The 18,494-nt window shown below is 47.6% G+C and overlaps 1 protein-coding gene across 8 annotated transcripts in view; it reads right to left on the bottom strand.

Moving 5' to 3' along the window:
• The window catches only part of ADAR (adenosine deaminase RNA specific), a 52,003-nt gene that overhangs the window by 15,113 nt on the left and 18,396 nt on the right, over positions 1–18,494 (bottom strand). For 3 of the 8 annotated variants that reach the window (XM_019954364.2, XM_019954359.2, XM_019954391.2), the window contains exons 2-6: positions 4,867–6,299; positions 2,816–2,999; positions 2,171–2,319; positions 1,456–1,600; positions 1,150–1,340 (exon numbers count right to left, since the gene is read on the bottom strand). In XM_019954364.2, coding sequence (XP_019809923.2) covers positions 1,150–1,340; positions 1,456–1,600; positions 2,171–2,319; positions 2,816–2,999; positions 4,867–6,299 — 2,102 coding nt within the window. Of the gene's footprint in view, positions 1–1,149; positions 1,341–1,455; positions 1,601–2,170; positions 2,320–2,815; positions 3,000–4,866; positions 6,300–13,299; positions 13,575–18,494 lie in introns of those variants that run through there. The other 5 variants (XM_019954372.2, XM_019954407.2, XM_070785557.1 and 2 more) reach the window with 4 other exon arrangements.

The following is an 18,494-nucleotide window of genomic DNA, read 5'->3' as shown; positions in this document are numbered from 1 at the left end:
TAAACCATGATAAATCCGTACACTGAAACACTATACTTTGCAGCTATACACAAAGAACACAAAGTAATATGAAAAATTGTCTAAGATACTAATTCTGTATGTAAAAAGCAAGCCAGAAATTAATGCAAATATGCATTTCTGTGTAATGAAAGGGAATATAGCTGCTTGTATTTATATGGACACTCTGGAAGGATATATAATAGTGCAAAGTTATTACATGTTGGGGGGTGTGTGTGTGTGTATGTATAAGTAAGAACTGGTTGAAAGTGAGAAGAAAAAGTGAGAAGTTTTTTATATTTTTATTTTTGAATAATATTTTTTATTTTGCATAATCTATTACCTATTTAAAAGACTTAACAATGTATAAGACTGATTGCCCAGAACTTCCACTCCTGAACATTTATACCAGAGACAAGTTTCTACATGTAGACAAAGACACGCAGAGCAGGATGTTCACTGCAAGAGTGCTTTTAAGAGTAAGACCCAAACCAACCTGAATATCACTGGAAGTTGGTTAGATAAATTAGGCAAGGAGGGGCTTCAAACAGTAATAACATTCTCCTTCTTAAATAAACTATGAGGTAGGTAATTGAGTGTCTGTTTTAAGAGGGCCTTTCATATCTCTTGTTCAGTAAAACAATTTAAAAACTGTAAATCTATTCAATGGAGCATTTATGTGGTGGGTCTATACACACTTATTTGTAATGACCTCTGAGGCACACGGTGAAGTAGAACAGAAGATGACATATACTTATTTTAAAAAACAGAGAAAGAAAAACAGGCTAATATGTGCATGGACTCAAGAAACTGGTAATAGTATATGAGTCTGGGGAAGGAAACGAAGTCTAAACCAGAAATGAGACCTTTTCATTGCACATCTTTTCAATCAACTTGAAAGATTTTCTATGGGTGTATATATCCCTTTAAAAATTAAAACTTGTTTAAAAAATTTTAAAAGGCTCACACTTACTGGAAGAGTGGGTATCTTCTCAAGATGGCTGATCTAGTGCCTTCTCAGAGGCCCTGGGGACAGGGCTCTCTCAACATGCCCCGCCTGTCATTCACAGCTAATACACATCCTTCCTTTTCCTGGGTTACAGGCTGTCCCATCCCGTGACACAAGGCTGTAGCCAGGACTGGAACACTCACTTGGGCTCGTGAGGAGGTCCGGACTGGTCAACCAACTTGAACTCAGCAGCAAAGCCGTGGGAGCGGGCGTACTCCAACAGGCCGCCCACTGGGTTGGTGTTCAGGTATCGCACGAGCTCACTGATCCTCCTGACCTTGTTGGGCATCACTGATTCCAAGTTATCGAATGCTTCCGTGTTCGTACTTCCGGGCTGAAGGAGAATCAGCCAGAGAGGAGCCATAAACACTCAGTGGAAACTCTGAGGGGCTTATGGGCCATCCTACGCTAAAAACGACCTGTATCTTGTGAGTAGAAAATGGCCCCACCTGGTCTTCAGAAGACGTTGAGCTGGTCGCCTCCCCTTGCAGGGCCTTCATGGCTTCCTCTGCAGCCATCTGCTTTGCTGCCTTCTTGCTTGGGGCGCTGGCAGTGGGGAAAGTATGGGTTCCCATTGCAACACAGTACTGGAACCTGACAGGAGGTGAAAGGAGAGGATTAAACTGGTTTTGATAGAACAGCTTTACCTAGCCTTTGTCAGGTTGTCATCCTTTACGACTTGCACACATCGCCTCTGTGCCTTGGCTCACGCAGTCACTTCTGCCTTGAAGAGCCGGTGCCTTTCACCCTCCTACTGCCCCCAGTCTCTCGCAACCCAACTGACCCCTATTCAACATTTTTAAGCATCAACCTAATTTCATCTCCTCCAGGAACCCTTCTCTCGAACATGTAAGTCTGCAGAGCCTCAGAGCAGAGAGCATCTCAGGTAGACCTAGGTCTCGCACCTCTCAGTCCCACCACCAGTAACCTTCAAGCCACGTGTCTCCCTCCTGCTCGGTCCCTAATTTGCCCTGTGAACTCCTAACCCCAGATTCTCTGCTCCACAAGCAGCAACCATACTCTCAAGGCCCCGCATTTTCCATACTGAAAACAGGAGTGACTGCTCAGTGAAATAATCTGCCATCTCGAGGAGGCAAGGAAGAAAATGTATCTCTCTCTTTTTTGAGAAAACCTCAGCAGAGATACATGATACAAGAGATGTACTTGGGGTCATGGGCAGGGCCTTCTCTGGATAGGAGACGGAATTCACAGGAGCTCCCCAACTTGTGCACACACTCAAGCAATGTAGTGACGGGGTTCTTCCCAGAAAGGAAGGATGTTGCTGAAGGGGTGGCAGTCTGGGACTCTGCGGTCTGTGGAGAAAATGAGACAAAAACAAAAACAAAACAAGAACAAAAACAGACTGAGAAAACATTGGCTGTTCTGTCACAGCAGAGGGAATGGGGATGGGAGAACTTCTTTCGGTCAACTGCATGTTTGGGGCTGGCTTTCTAAAGGAAGAGGGCTGCGGGGATTTTCTAGGCCTTGCAGATCAGTTACTTAAATGTTCTTGGTTTCATTTTGTATCTGCCAAGAGAGGAGATCGGATTCAATAAATTTTAATGCCTCTTTCAACTCTGAAATTCTGCAATTCCAGTTAGGTTGGGAGGGGGCACCAGAAGGAGAGCTGGGTATGAAAAAAGGAAAGGTGGGTTGGGGAGGCGGGGGAGAGGGGATAGCGGGAAGCTGACTCTGAGACAGAGAATGGGTTGGGCAGGCCGAGATTGTTTCAAGAGGCTTAGATGATGGTCTAGGACTTCACAGATGTGGACAGTGAATGGATGTCCTCCCAGAGGACAGGACACCTACCTTCTCTGATTCCTTCTCTGAGGAATAGTGGTATGATTCTTCTGATCTTCCACTGTCCTTGGCTTTAGCTTCCTCAAGCAGAATTGTCATGGCTTTCATGGCTGCATCCTGCTTGGCCACTTTCTTGCTGCCAGCTTCAGCTGGGGGAAACTCTCGGCCATTGATGACAACTTGGAATTTAAATCTTGATGGAAAGTGATTAGATGTGTGAACACTAGTCTAGGCCATCCCTTCTGCCCTCTCCAAAGAGATCTTCACCCTGGAATTTCCTGCTACGCTAAGGGGTTTGTTGACTTGTGAAGGAGATGGAGGGCAGACCAAGGGACTCCTGTCCCTTTGCAGGTACAGCCTATTCCTAACTTTTTGGAAACAAAGCAGCCAGTGACTCTCTCTCTCCAAGCTCATTAGAGCAAACGTAGCCACAGGTGGTAAGAAACTAGCTCAAGGGAAGCCCACTATCCTTTAGCAATGAATTAAGATCAAATCTGTACAAAAAATGATGAGCTAAAATCACCATTATAGTCTTGTTAGCAACCAAAGAGCCTTTACCCTAAAGCAATGGTGGTAGACTCGGCCACCTCAAGGGTGTTCCGAAAGAAAGCCAAGGCTGCTCACAGCGCAGTCTCACACTCTCCAGACACCTACGGGATCAGATGTCTGCCTCTCTGGGGAACCTGTTTTTGTCCCCAACCTACCCTCAGAGATATACCACTCTCATGGTTTCTTTTGAGTCATCCTACAGCTCTGTTTGTCTGCCGCCTGAGATGAAAGGCATATCTCCTTGTTATGCAGAGAACCAAAAAGCATTTGTTCTAGGCCCCTGGACTTAGCTTAGTCCGCTTTTGTTCAAGCTTTCAAATTGGTTCAGCTCTTTGCTCAATCTGGGATTTCATTTAGAAAAGTAGGTCAAATTTCTTATTTCCTGGGTCTTCTGAAATATTTGAACATGGCATCAATGTTTCTTACAGCTGGAGTCCAAAGAAAGGTTAACCACAAAACCCACTGCTGTGCCCCAACTCGAGAGAGGGACGAAGGGAGAAGGAAGGACGGCCATCCTAGCTCTACCCCAGACAGAAGCACACCCGTCCTGACCCTGCCAGCTCTGGATGCACCCTCTCTTCCTCACAGCTCCTCTGCAATGTCATCTCAGTGTCATTAAGACGGTCAGATAAGGAGGCAGGGTCGCCGCTGGGAGTCGTTACCCTCATCAGACAGCGGCCTACAGCTAATGTAAAGGTGAGTGGGCCTCTCTGCTGGCGTGCTCTCTAGTTGCGGCGGGTGGCCACTCAGCTTTAGTGGCCTTTAATCTCTGCTAGGCCCTGCAGCGGCTCCTCCTGGGCCCACCTGTCTTCCTTTGTCTGTCTGCTGGCTTGGAAGTGCCTATGGTGCCGGGCCAGGCTAGCTGTCTGAGTGAGGTAATTTCTGACTTCACAGCTTAGGAGCAGCAGCAAGTGCTAGCCCACCCATCTGTGCGGAGGCAGCTTGTAAAATTAGAACCACCACCTTCAAGAGGCAGGCAGCCGCGCACACCCTACACGTGCATCCCTTCCCTACGGGAGCTGAGCGGGAGGCAGGAGGGGTGGGGTGGTTTGAACTCACTGCTACTTAGCAGCACAACCCACCCTTACTCCGGTGTGCAGCCAGCTGTTCATGCATCCTGTGGGGAGCTCAGCTGGTGGGGGTTAGGGGAGGAGTGGAGGAGGATGGCACACGGAAGCGGGCGGGAGGGGCATCAAGCCTTCATCACCTCTAGCCTTAGGAGGCAGGCATGACACTGCTGCATGGAAGCTAATCATCTCCAAAGAAGCTTCATTTTACCAGGAGTGCCAACCTCCCCCTTGCTCAGCCAAGACTCTGGCTGGGCCGAGGTCTATGTTCCCTGCTCAAGAGGTAGAGGAAGGGCCAGACAAGGATGACGCAGCCCACAGGTAGAAAGAAGACGGAAAAGACAGGGGCCATCAACCGGCACTGCTCACGAGTCGGCTGAGGGTGTGTCAGGAGCAAGAGCGCCTGACCCCAACCTTAGGCACAATTCCTGGGTGGTCTCTTACCGAGGTTCATGGGGTGGTCCGCTCTGCTCTATCATGTTGAACTCACAGGTCTGACTAGCGAACTGGGCATACTCTAACAGGCCGCTGATGGGGTTCTTCAGCTGGCACTCTGTCAGTTTCTTGTAGGGTGAACACCGTGGCAAGCCATGACTGTAGAAGGAGGGCATCTCCATGATGGCGCGGAACTCACCTGGTGCGGCGTGGATACTATTCAAGTCATCGGGGATGTCATCTGTGGCCCACTGGCCGTTTTCAAAGTCAACATACCCTGTTTTGGAGGGGCCGTTGTCATAAACAGGTGGTTTCAGTTTTACTGGTTCTGCTGTGGCCTCTTGCTTGAGTTTTAACTTGACGACGGGTTCCTGCCCATTTTCCACCTTTCCTGGGGTGACCGTGCTGTTGGAGGCGTCTGACGCAGGTGAGTTGCAGGTGGGGCCCTCTGTGGTTTTTCCGGTCTCCAGGACAGCAGCAGCTTGAGTGGTTTCAGGAACACTGTCCTTGTTTCTCTTGATCTGTATCCTCTCTCGCTTCTTGTCAGTCAAATACCATATGGGAGGGGTGGTCCCCTGCCTGTAGACATCTCCCTGCCTTTCCAAGTCAATCAGCACAGCATTCACATCCCGGGCCTTAGTGAGGCCAATGTTCTTAGCCAAGTTCAGGGCAGAGGAGCTGGACACGTTGAACAGGTGGTCACAGATCTTCTCCTTGATCTCAGCCATGTCGAGAGGCTCGGGGGGCTCTTCCAAGCCACACGGGGTGCTTCTGCCTTCAGTTTCCACACTGGAGTCTGGGCTTGGAGCTCCTGGGGTTTGACTCTCTGCTCTCGTTTCTTGGCTAGGCTGGTTCTGAGCCTGAACTGGGACTGTGGCTCTCCACAAAGGGGGAGATCCTGCCTCTTGGTGTAGCTTACCCTTCTCTGCCAGAGAGTACAGGACTCGGTTGATGTCCTTCTTTGGGGCTTGGAGCTTCCGGGCCAGATCACGCGCTGTGGTGGCCTTCCCGTCCCCAAGCTCATCCAAGAGCTCTAGGGTCCTTTGTTCCTGATCCTGGCTGATGGTCAGTCCCTGGAAATGTGAGGAGAGCCTATCAACACCTCTCCATGGCCGAATGTGGCCACGTGGGAAAGGACGCTGGAACCGTCTTGGGAGTACCTGACTTCTGAGAGGCACGCCCCTGGGGACACCTCGGATCTGGAGGGGCCCACCTCTGGCAGGTGGTCCTGGAAACCTCGGCCAGAGTCCAGGGAGGAACGGTGGCAGTGATGGTGGCTGCTTTCCAAATAGGGGCACTTCTGGGAGCTGCCCCTTGAGAAACTCTATTTGCTGGAGCTGGAAACTGTCACGACAAGGTCCCCGCTCTGGCTGCTGGTGTCTGTGCCTGCTGTGCTCATAGCCTTGGGCTGGGCGGGCTTGGTATCTGTTGAGGGAATACCCCTGTAGAACAAGAACATGGAGAAGAGAGCGACTTAGGACTGCGGCAGGGAATCTGTCCCTTCTGCCTTCCTGGGGTGGGGTGGGGGCTGTATATGATTCTTAAGCTAAGAAGCTGAGTGAGACGTGGGCTTGGGACCCAGCCAGGGTGGCCTGCACACCTCACAGGTACCACCTGTGGACCCAACAGAGGGAAGAGATGGAGGAGCAGACAGTGAGATGCACAAAGCTCCCAGGAGCATGTGGCGGTGCTGAGACTTCAGCACAGCCTCTCCAGCAACCTAGTGCATTGTCTTCCCTTCAAGAGTTTAGGGAGTTGAGAATGTATGTTTTCACTCATCCAAAAAAAAAAAAAAATCCTTTTACAATCAAGAAAACAAATACGTTTTACTTTAAAAACAAACGAACACAGAATAACCTACGAGTGCCAAGGGAGTTAGGAGACCGTGAGATGGCCCACCACCCAGCCCCCTTCTCTGCAATCTATCATCTGGGTGTGAAGAAACCAGCAAGTGGACTGGGTGAACTGGAGCCCCATCCTCCAGGCTGTAGCAGAGGAAGTCTCCTCACCTGGGGAAGGGCGGCAGGACCTTGGAGAATCGTCTAACTGCACTGCCATCCTGGGAGAACCAGAATTTGATTTTAGGGGAACTGGACAGTTTTTCTTAGAAAACAGGTACACTGTCCTCATCCTTCAGTATGGAGCCCAGGCTCAGAAGGCACACCGGGCACTCCTACTCAAACCACTAAGCCCACCTGGATGTGTGGAGCTGGTGGTGTCTATTCCACACCCCCTTAGCTACTTCCCAATAGCTGCTTCCGTGGCGCATCTTCAGAAGCCGGTTCTGTAGGCCACCAGATACTCCATCTTCTCTCAGAATGCCACTCGTTTACCAGAACAGCGAGCACTATGACTGTCCCCACCCACAGACCAGCGATACTACTCACCGCAATGCTACCCACAGAGCAGGACTACTCGCTGGAGGGGCTTTTGCGATCCAGAGTTGGGGTGTCAGTAAACACCTGGCTGCCTGTCCCCAGGGCTGCACATCTAGGAAACCTTCTGTTTCCTCATGCTCACATCCTCCTTGTCTGATCCTCCGCAAGGCCACAGGGACCCGCAGGCAGCTGCGTCCCTCTCTTCAATAACTTCAGCTTTCTCTTCCCCCACCCCTGCCCCCGGCCACGGTGAGGGGAGCTTAGCGCTCTCACTGGTCATGCTCACGGTACGTGGGCTGCACAGTTCCTCAGTGCCTCTCCCGCAGCTGCCACCTCCGCCTTTCAGCCACACGAGTGGCTCCTGATTCAATCTCACTGTTACTTGACCACCAAACCTGCAACCCTGAAACTCTTTTCCAGGGTCAGCAAACTTTTTCTGTTAAGGGGCGGTAGGACGGTCATCTGTAGCACTTCCTTTACAAAGCCAGGGGAGGCCTGCAGTTGGCTGTGGGTTGCAGTTTGCTGACTCCTGCTCATCTCCAATGGCAACTTCCCTGTGTTTCTACGATATCCACTCCCTCCCCTTGTGGGACCTGCTGCTCATGTGATGTCCACTCCCGCCCCCTGTAGCTGCGGGTCAGGCAAACACCTCCTTGTTCAGCCTGCATCTCAGGGTCAGTTCCCTTCTCCACCCAAGGCCTGCTCTCCCCTTTTTCTGTTCCAAAACTTCCAAATGGTGCTGGTATTTAAGACCACATAAATTCCTCCTCTTGAATCTCTGTTTCCAGGGCTGTTTGGTGGTCAGTTCAGTACAACAAACATACGCCCACTCAATGCGGATGGAGCTCTCTTTTTTTAAAATCCTCCCACAGCTTGGTGACACAGTACCAAAGATCTCTCATCTTTCTTTTTCCTTCTGTCTGTCCCTATCCTTTCTTTCGCCCCTTAGATATAATCAGTCCCCGAGGTTTTGTCTACAGCTGTCTTCTTCCTTCCCCAGGTTGATTTCACCCACTCCCCTCACCTTAACCAGTCTTTTTAAGAAACAGTGTTCAAATCTGTTATCTCCAGCTACCACCTGTGCTGAAGCTTAAGACTTGAATTTTCAAATGCTTAGACGATCTGTTCACTTAGATTCTTGACCACTACCTCAAATGACACACATTCTGAACCAAATTAATTCTCTTCCCTCTCTCAGCCCCTCCTCCTGTTGTTCTTATTACTGTTAATGGCAGCACTCTCCTCTTGGTTATTCAGGCTGGAAGCCTGAGCCATCCCTGCTGCCTGCCTACCTTAGTCCCTTGTCCCCCGCTTCTCATGAGTAGTTGCAAAGCCCTATCTTGTCCACAGCCTCTCTTTTCTCTTATGCATCTTTTCCCAGTTCTAGCCCCTCATTATCTCTCGCACGGGCTGCCACTGCGCCTCTCATTTCCCCTCTCTCTACATGCCAGTGCAACATCCCTGCTTCTCCCCCTCCTGCCACCTGATACAACTTGGGTCCTTTCCCTACACGTCTCTTTAGACGCCACCTTCTTCAGGAGACTCCTGACTCCCGCACACCCCAGCCTGTGAGTGTTTCCTCTCCTTGAACTCCTCCCACCCTGCATCTCTTACACCATGTACTTTATCTTTTATCTCAGCTGATTGTTTTTCTTTTTTGCTACCGATTATAGAAATAGATGTAAGGGCCTAGATCTGATAGATAGAGTGCCTGATGAACTATGGAATGAGGTTCGTGACATTGTACAGGAGACAGGGATCAAGACCATTCCCATGGAAAAGAAATGCAAAAAAGCAAAATGGCTGTCTGGAGAGGCCTTACAAATAGCTGTGAAAAGAAGAGAAGCGAAAAGCAAAGGAGAAAAGGAAAGATATAAACATCTGAATGCAGAGTTCCAAAGAATAGCAAGAAGAGATAAGAAAGCCTTCTTCAGCGATCAATGCAAAGAAATAGAGGAAAACAACAGAATGGGAAAGACTAGGGATCTCTTCAAGAAAATCAGAGATATCAAAGGAACGTTTCATGCAAAGATGGGCTCGATAAAGGACAGAAATGGTATGGACCTAACAGAAGCAGAAGATATTAAGAAGAGATGGCAAGAATACACAGAAGAACTGTACTAAAAAGATCTTCACGACCCAGATAATCACGATGGTGTGATCACTGACCTAGAGCCAGACATCCTGGAATGTGAAGTCAAGTGGGCCTTAGAAAGCATCACTACAAACAAAGCTAGTGGAGGTGATGGAATTCCAGCTGAGCTATTTCAAATCCTAAAAGATGAATCTGTGAAAGTGCTGCACTCAATATGCCAGCAAATTTGGAAAACTCAGCAGTGGCCACAGGACTGGAAAAGGTCAGTTTTCATTCCAATCCCAAAGAAAGGCAATGCCAAAGAATGCTCAAACTACCGCACAATTGCACTCATCTCACACGCTAGTAAAGTAATGCTCAAAATTCTCCAAGCCAGGCTTCAGCAATATGTGAACCGTGAACTTCCTGATGTTCAAGCTGGTTTTAGAAAAGGCAGAGGAACCAGAGATCAAATTGCCAACATCCGCTGATCATGGAAAAAGCAAGAGAGTTCCAGAAAAACATCTATTTCTGCTTTACTGACTATGCCAAAGCCTTTGACTGTGTGCATCACAATAAACTGTGGAAAATTCTTCAAGAGATGGGAATACCAGAACACCTGATCTGCCTCTTGAGAAATCTGTATGCAGGTCAGGAAGCAACAGTTAGAACTGGATATGCAACAACAGACTGGTTCCAAATAGGAAAAGGAGCTTGTCAAGGCTGTATATTGTCACCCTGCTTATTTAACTTATATGCAGAGTACATCATGAGAAACGCTGGACTGGAAGAAACACAAGCTGGAATCAAGATTGCTGGGAGAAATATCAATCACCTCAGATATGCAGATGACACCACCCTTATGGCAGAAAGTGAAGAGGAACTCAAAAGCCTCTTGATGAAAGTGAAAGTGGAGAGTGAAAAAGTTGGCTTAAAGCTCAACATTCAGAAAACGAAGATCATGGCATCTGGTCCCATCACTTCATGGGAAATAGATGGGGAAACAGTGTCAGACTTTATTTTTCTGGGCTCCAAAATCACTGCAGATGGTGACTGTAGCCATGAAATTAAAAGACGCTTACTCTTTGGAAGGAAAGTTATGACCAACCTAGATAGCATATTCAAAAGCAGAGACATTACTTTGCCAAGAAAGGTCCGTCTAGTCAAGGCTATGGTTTTTCCAGTGGTCATGTATGGATGTGAGAGTTGGACTGTGAAGAAGGCTGAGTGCCGAAGAATTGATGCTTTTGAACTGTGGTGTTGGAGAAGACTCTTGAGAGTCCCTTGGACTGCAAGGAGATCCAACCAGTCCATTCTGAAGGAGATCCGCCCTGGCATTTCTTTGGAAGGAATGATGCTAAAGCTGAAACTCCAGTACTTTGGCCACCTCACGCGAAGAGTTGACTCACTGGAAAAGACTCTGATGCTGGGAGGGACTGGGGGCAGGAGGAGAAGGGGACGACAGAGGATGAGATGGCTGGATGGCATCACTGACTCACTGGATGTGAGTCTGGGTGAACTCCGGGAGTTGGTGATGGACAGGGAGGCCTAGCGTGCTGCAATTCATGGGGTCGCAAAGAGTCGGACATGACTGAGTGACTGATCTGATCTGATTTTCTTAATGGCACATACAGTCACATACGGATTGTAGCATATCTCAAAGGTGATTAATAATATTGGGTGCCCTAGAAATTACACTAACGTCTCTACTCTCAATGGTCTCCGTGTAGTGCGTGGGGGAGACTGCAGTCAACTTGAGAGAAAGCCTCTGGGGTACAAGGACTACACTTCATTTATAGTAGCCGGCACAAAGCTGATCCTGAGCCAACATCTGCATGAACAAGCCATCGCTGGTTATGCAACTCTTCACCTCATCACTGCTTTTCTTGCTCCTCTTGCTGCACACCCCCCCAGGGCTGAGGTATTTGTGAGTACAGTGAGTGCTCGGTTCACAGGACTCAATTATGGGGACTTCAGGGGATTTCTGATTAGCTCTTTGAGTGACCTTGGTGAAAGAACTTTGTTTCAAAGTGGCTGAAGTCAGTTTCTAGCTCAATGCTTTCTAGATTTAAACTGCTGCTTCTTGGCCAAAATTTGTAAAATATTCGAATGTCTATTTAAAAAAGAGTAGAACAAATCATGACACATTCAGGCTATGGAACCGTACTCACAGTTTTCTAAAAAATGTGTTATCTACTTAGGAATGATATAATGTTAAATTAACAAAGAAAGCAAGCTGCAGACAAATATGTATGCTATAATGCCTTTTTTCATAAACAAAAGGGAAAAAAAACCATGAATGTGTATGCATGATAGAAAGAACACAGAGAAAAGAGACAAGGAAGGGAAACACAAATTTGTTAACAACAGTTATTTTAGAGAAAAATTAGAGGGAGATTATTAATTTTTCCTTTATACCCCCTAAAATCTCCGAAAAGCAAAACCATCACTTGAGAACAGCCCCATGGAGAGTTACTGAGTGGGACTGAGAGCAAGAAAGGAGGAAACCAACCCACACGGTGATCATTCTTAAATCCTTCAACATCCCCCTTCACCCAACTTCATGCCTATGTATATATGAACTATGTGACAAGTCACTTATGCCTTTCAAAGTCTCCCTTTAATCTATTCTCACATATTTAAGGTTAAGAGAGAAGCCCCACCTTTACCACATGGGCTCCACAGGGTAATATATTGGTTTGCATAAAAAAATGCTTTTCCCACAAGTCAAGTGTCCCTAATTCTTTTAAAGAAGGGAAAAAAAATACACGTATACATACATGTATGTACACGCACACACACATATACACACATGTACACACACTTTACATGTATTTAAAATTAAGGTATATTTATATACAGTAAAATGTACCCATTTTGGTGTATAATTCTGAATTTTGGGAGAAGGCAATGGCACCCCACTCCAGCACTCTTGACTGGAGAATCCATGGATGGAGGAGCCTGGTAGGCTGCAGTCCATGGGGTCGCTAAGAGTTGGACACGACTGAGCGACTTCACTTTCATTTTTCACTTTCATGCATTGGAGAAGGAAATGGCAACCCACTCCAGTGTCCTTGCCTGGAGAATCCCAGGGACGGGGGAGCCTGGTGGGCTGCTGTCTATGGGGTCGCACAGAGTTGGACATGACTGAAGCGACTTAGCACTCTGAGTTTTGACCATACAGAGTCAAAGCACACACAGCCCTCTTAACTACCACTGAGATCAAGATACAGAACATTTCCCTTTCCCCAAAACGTTTTTTATGCACTTTGTAAACAGCTTCTTTCTCCACACACAGCTCCTGTTGGCGACTGGTCTGCCTTCTGTCCCTGTAGGTTTTCTTCCAGAATGTCATCTAAATGGACTCGTATGCAGTGTTTTAAGTCCAGCTTCTTTTGCTCAGCATCATGGATCTGAGATTTGTCCATGTTGTTGCATACAGCAGTATTTCCTGCCCTTTGCGGCTGAGCAGTTTTCCAGTATATGGATGTATCCCAGTTTGTTTAATCACCCGTTGAAAGACACTAGGGTTTCCCAGGTTTTAGAGATAATGAGTCAAGCCACTATAAACTTTCTCTTACAGGTTAAGGAGGAGACGCTCAAAGTCAAGCAGGCTGTCCAAGGTGGGGGCGCGGGGGTAGGTGGCTAAAGGCAGGACTGAGCCGCCATGGGGTCCTAGCAGAAAAGCAGAGGGGGGCTGTCTTGACCTGGGCTCCGGCCTTGGTTCTCTGGGGGAGGAGGTGCATTTCCCTCACAAATCCTCTTCCTCATCTTCCCAACACAGAGTTAATAAGCATGACACAAATTTCTGAATTCCTAGAATAGCAATTTTGCTTGGCAAGAAAACACAAGCTCTCACACAATAAGCATATGTCAAGCAGGAAAACAGGGACGTGGGGGCAGGGGGGAGGGGCGGGAAGGAGGATAAGATGAGCCCAGGCCAGCAGGTTGCAGGCGCGCCGGCTCTGGGCCCTGACCCCAGGGGCTTACCTGTCTTGGGTCCATGGCGCGCCCCAGGCATGTTCCGGTGCCCGCCCGCAGCCAGCAGCGCGACCCTCCGCAGCTGGACCTTTGCCAGGGCAGGCCGTGGGCCTCCCAGACGCAGGGGGCGCCTCCGGAGTCGACTCAAGCCCCGGGAGCAGGGAGGCGGGAGCTTCAAGCTGGGAGCAGGGCTGGGAAATGGCTCCGGTTCAATTTCACTTTCGTTTCTTCAAACGGACCTCCCTCTTTGGAAAGTTTGGCCGAGGGGCGGGGCTTGCGCAAAGGAGCCCGAGAAAGTCTGGTTTCACTCCGATTACAAGTTTAATCCTTTCCTTGCATGAGAACTGGGCAAGATACGCTTTCTTTAGAAAAACAGCTATAAAATACTGAGCTCATAAATGCCTCATGGCTGTCTCAGGAATACACGGGATAAAGCAAACTGAGAACAAAGCCCCCCTGCGAAACCTAGCACTGGAGAAAAGAGTCTGGGGCTCTGTTTTCTTACTCCCAGATCCTCTCTAATGTGACCACGTGTCTCTAAAGTGGAAGGGGGGCCCAAAGCTCTTCAAGTGACTAACTCTCCTCACTGAACTATTTACCCATACTCGAGCATATTAACTGATGTTGTTGCAGTTAAAAAAACGGAAAAGGTCTTTTTTCCCTTGCCCTGAGTTTCTTTTTTTAACTGTTTCTGATCTGTAGTCAATAACCAAGACTAACCTGATTTGTAAATTAAATCCTGTGCCTCAGACCTTGCAGGAGCTACCTTCTGCATCTGTTATCTTTTAACTCTGTGCTAATCACATCCTGTGCTTGGTGCTCACCTTTCTAGCACTCTTTGCAGGCCACTCCTTGTAGTTCTTCAATTTTTTTTTTTTTTGCATTATTACAGAAAGGAGGCCACAGTACAAGTCAAGAAAGACTGTGGACCCAACAACTGGGCTACCAGACAGCAGCCAATGACAGTGCAAGAGGAAGAATACAAGACCCTTACACCTTTGCTCCTCATCACTGACCCCTGACTGTGAGCCTCATCCGCGGAATCCAGATTCCTTCCGGGAGGGGGGCACAGTTCTTGAAGAACAAGCCTACTCTGCTCTCCCTTCCACTGGCTGAGGATTAAAGCCACCTTTCTATTTCCTCCAAACTCTGTCTCTGTATTTTTTATTTGGCTTTAGTGGGCAGACAAAGCCAAGATCTTGGCTGCATCAACATGACCACATAACAGCCAGCATGTAGTAGCAAGATAATAATACCAGCAACTGACTTAAGGATCTACATCACAAAACCATGCCAACCTTTCAGCATCCATCCAGGCAAGGGTGAAGTCCTTTACATGCCTCATCTTTTTTTTTTTGGCGAGCCCCTGCAGTGGAAGTGGGAGTCTTAACCACTGGACAGCCAGGGAAGTCCCACCTTATCTCCTTAATCTTCACAACAGCTCTGCAAGGTGGGCATTATTCCCAAATTACAGATGTGGAAATGGAGGCTCCACTAGGGCCATGCTGCTGCTAAATCCAGGTCTGAGTGCAGAAAGTCACTCTTCATTACCACTCTACACTCCATTATGTTACATGATGGCTTTCAAAAAGGTAACTTTCGTTCATTGATTTCATGATCAGGCTTATATACTGCTCTATTTTGTCCAAGATGTCTAGGAAGAGATGTTCTAATGCTCAACAGCTCTCTTCCCCGCTCACCTGTGAGAATTTTCCTTTTCTGTATTTCAATTTTATCCCCACTGTGTGAATGAAAAATATTGCCTGCTGAATCAGTTAAGCAAAGGATGTTGCAGCTATCAAGTCATCACATTACTATCCCCATAGTGAGCCCTGAGGGAACTCAGGCTAAAAACAATGCCCACCATCCAATCATCCAACTCTGCAGCCCTCTCCACCATGTCATGGTGCCCCTGGAGGACACTCAGGATGAGAAAACACAGGCTATATCCAGTTTTCTTTAATTAACAATAATTTCTTGATGTTCTGACTACCTGGTCTTTGTTAAAATAACTCCTGTGTATCCTGGCACCTCCCTTATCTCTGGAGCAGTCTCTCAGAGTTATCTGAGAGGCTGTGTCCTGGGCTTAAGTCCTCAGTTTTGTCCGCTGAATAAAACGCAACTCTCAATTTTTAGGTTGTGCATTTTTTCAGCGGACACTGCTTATGAGATTTACAAGGCAGCGCCTTCACAGCACCGTCTCCAGCTGACGCCCTGTCTCGCCATCCTCTCACTCCATTCCCCCAGCTGGTGCGAGCCCCCGCCCCCGGCCAGCTCACATTTCTAGTGTAGTGCTCCTTCCCTGTCAGTGCCTTTGTGCAATCTAGTCTAGTCTTAAATATACTTCCGCCACAGCTTCTGGTGAAAGTCTTTCAAGATCTGCTTCAAATATTGTCTCCAAGGGAAGCTTTGCCCCACTTTCGGTGGGGGAGGGGGTGCAATTAGTGGTTCCTGATTTTGTGCTTCTCTCTTACTCAACACTTACCCCTACTAGAGCACTTTCACCATCCTCTGAAAATGCCTCCTCTTCATTCATTTAACAGAGACTTCACTAAACACCTAACACACGCCACACACTGTGTTAAGCACTCAGGACATGAGACAAGTAAGAGTCCTGCCCCGTCAGCCAACAGTCAGCCTGGTGGGGGGACTGATGTTTCACATGATTGTCACAGTGTTATGAGCTACTTGTCTATATATCTGCCTTTAGAGCTGTAGAGTCTTCTCCTGGGGCAGGGAACTCCCCACAGTCCCTGATAGTGGCCTTCAGGGGGCTGGTTAGTTGACTGAATAACAGACTGCTCTGTAGAAAAAACAATGGGGAAAACAGGGGCACACGAATGTCACAAGAGGAAATTAAAAATATCAGTACACATAAGAGACAGTGCTCTATCTCATCACATTAAGGAAATGCAAAGCAAAGCCTCAGTGAGTTACTGTCCATTATCAAACAAGCACTGTAACCAGCTGATGAGAGCATGTGAGAGCAAGGGTGCAGAACAGCTCCTAGTTAGACAGGAAACCTGGCCAAGGGGTGAATCTACACAGCCCGCAATTCAGCAATTTGTCACTCCTAGACCAGGACACACATATAGCAAGCTGGTAGTTGCATTATTCATATTCGCTCCCAACCTGAAACCGCCCAAATGTTCTTCAAAAGGAAAATGGATAAATGGTGACATCTGCCTATGAGAGAATATTATACAGCAACAAAAATGAAAGAACCATAACCACATGCAACAAGGTGGTTAGTCATCTAAACGTGATAATTAGTGAAAGAAGCCATATACATATGACACGGTTCCACTTGTAAGTCCCAAGCCAGGCAAAACAACTGTAGTATACTCTGCATCAAAGACAGGATGCTGGTTATCTCTAGGGTAGGAAGGAGAGGTTTTGACTGGAAAGGAATGTTCTCAGTGCCGCTGATATTCTAGTTCTTGATTTGGGTGGTGGCTGCATACGTGGCTTTCCAATAATTCATGAAGGCACACGCTGATGCTTTGTGCACCTTTCTGTATGTATGTGCTGTACTTTACAAGTTTAAAAGGTTAAAAACAACAGTAAACTCTTCCTGTAGCAATTCCAGTGTCTTCTCTTTTTCATTTAAGTAAAATGAGTTATGTCTCATCTCTGCTTTCTTGCCTTCAAGCTAAGCAATCCCAAGGCCTCTCACCCTTCCACAAGAATGATCCAGAAAAGCACCCATCACAGCTACCGTGCAGGGAAGCTGCATCGCTGTTGCCTCCGCGGCTTTGAATTGAACGAACCCAGGACGCACGGGGGAAGCAGGAAGGCGAAATCGGTTTCCTAAACAGAGTCGGTGTATGCCTTAAAAGAACAACTGCTCTGGTCACTTAATCTCAGCAGCTCGGTAACTGCAAATAGTCTTATTCATAAATGTTTCATCTCCTTGCCCTCAGTGATCGTTTCAGCTCCCACAGGGTCGTGAGGTGGTGACAGCAGTCTTTGTGCTGTTCTATTGTAGGGGCCTGGCGAGTTGGATGAAGTTCTTTTAAAAGTAATCTAAAGTATTAATTAATAACACTTTAGTTGCAGTTAATTTTCTTGTTGATTGCAAGAAAATCAGAGATGAGCAAACATGGTCAAGTGTGAAAGTGTTAGTCGCTCAGTCGTGTCTGACTCTTTGTAGCCCGCCAGGCTCCTGTCCATGGAATTCTCCAGGCAAGAATGCTAGAGTGGGTTGACATTCCCTTCTCCAGGGGATCTTCCTGACCCAGGGATCAAATCCAGCTCCCCTGCATTGCAGGCAGATTCTTTACCATCTGAGCCACCGGTGAAGCCCACACATGGTCAAAGCCCCCCTAAACCTCCACTGCTAATTCACCAGTGCTTGACCTTGCTGTCTCCCCTGTGTATCCAGGCTCCAAGGACACATATATGCAGCTCTCCTAACACAGGCGCTACTTACCTCCCCAGGAGCTTGCGACTATCTGCTGCCTGGCAGTAGCCCCCAATGCAGGACTTCCTGTGAACATACTACCTAAGGTTACTTGCTAACAACTGCCTAAGTGATAAGAGTTCCTGTCTAGAATTCGGTATTACTCCAAAAGCCCCCCATTCAGTGTCCTCAGAAATCTGGCTTCCACATAACACTGACAAGCTCTGGCTCCATGTGTGCCTTTGGGGACCTGGCCTTGCCCAATAATGGGGAAGGACGTGTTATCATCTGGACTACTGGGCTGGTTTCTGTTTCTAGACCCTGCTACCCTTGTTTTTGAACTATATATATCTGTTAATCTCACTTTGTAATGATTAATTTGGCTTGTTGTGGATTTTCTGTTTAACCTGACTACCTGCGTGTGTGCACGCTTCAGTAGGGTCTGACTCTTTGTAACCCTATGGACCATAGCCCATCAGGCTCCTCTGTCCATGGGAATCTTCGGGCAAGAATACTGGAGTGGGTTAGCATGCCCTCCTCCAGGGGATATTACTGACTCGGGGATCAAACCCGTGTCTTTTGCATCTCCTGCTAGATGGTTCTTTACCACTAGCGCCACCTGGGAAGCCCCTTACTGCGTGCAGGGATGCGTATTTACAAAACAGTCTTTCTAGTCTGTCATCTCCCATAACCAGACTTTTCTGCACATATGGGCTATATCCAGTTGGATCATCTATCTCCCTACTGTAAAGCAGACGTCTGCAAACTCCTTCAATATTTGCTCATACAGCAGATACTGCAA

Source organism: Bos indicus, chromosome 3 (assembly GCF_029378745.1).
Source record: "Bos indicus isolate NIAB-ARS_2022 breed Sahiwal x Tharparkar chromosome 3, NIAB-ARS_B.indTharparkar_mat_pri_1.0, whole genome shotgun sequence".
Lineage (NCBI taxonomy): Eukaryota > Metazoa > Chordata > Mammalia > Artiodactyla > Bovidae > Bos > Bos indicus.
This window is presented reverse-complemented; position numbering and strand designations above follow the sequence as displayed.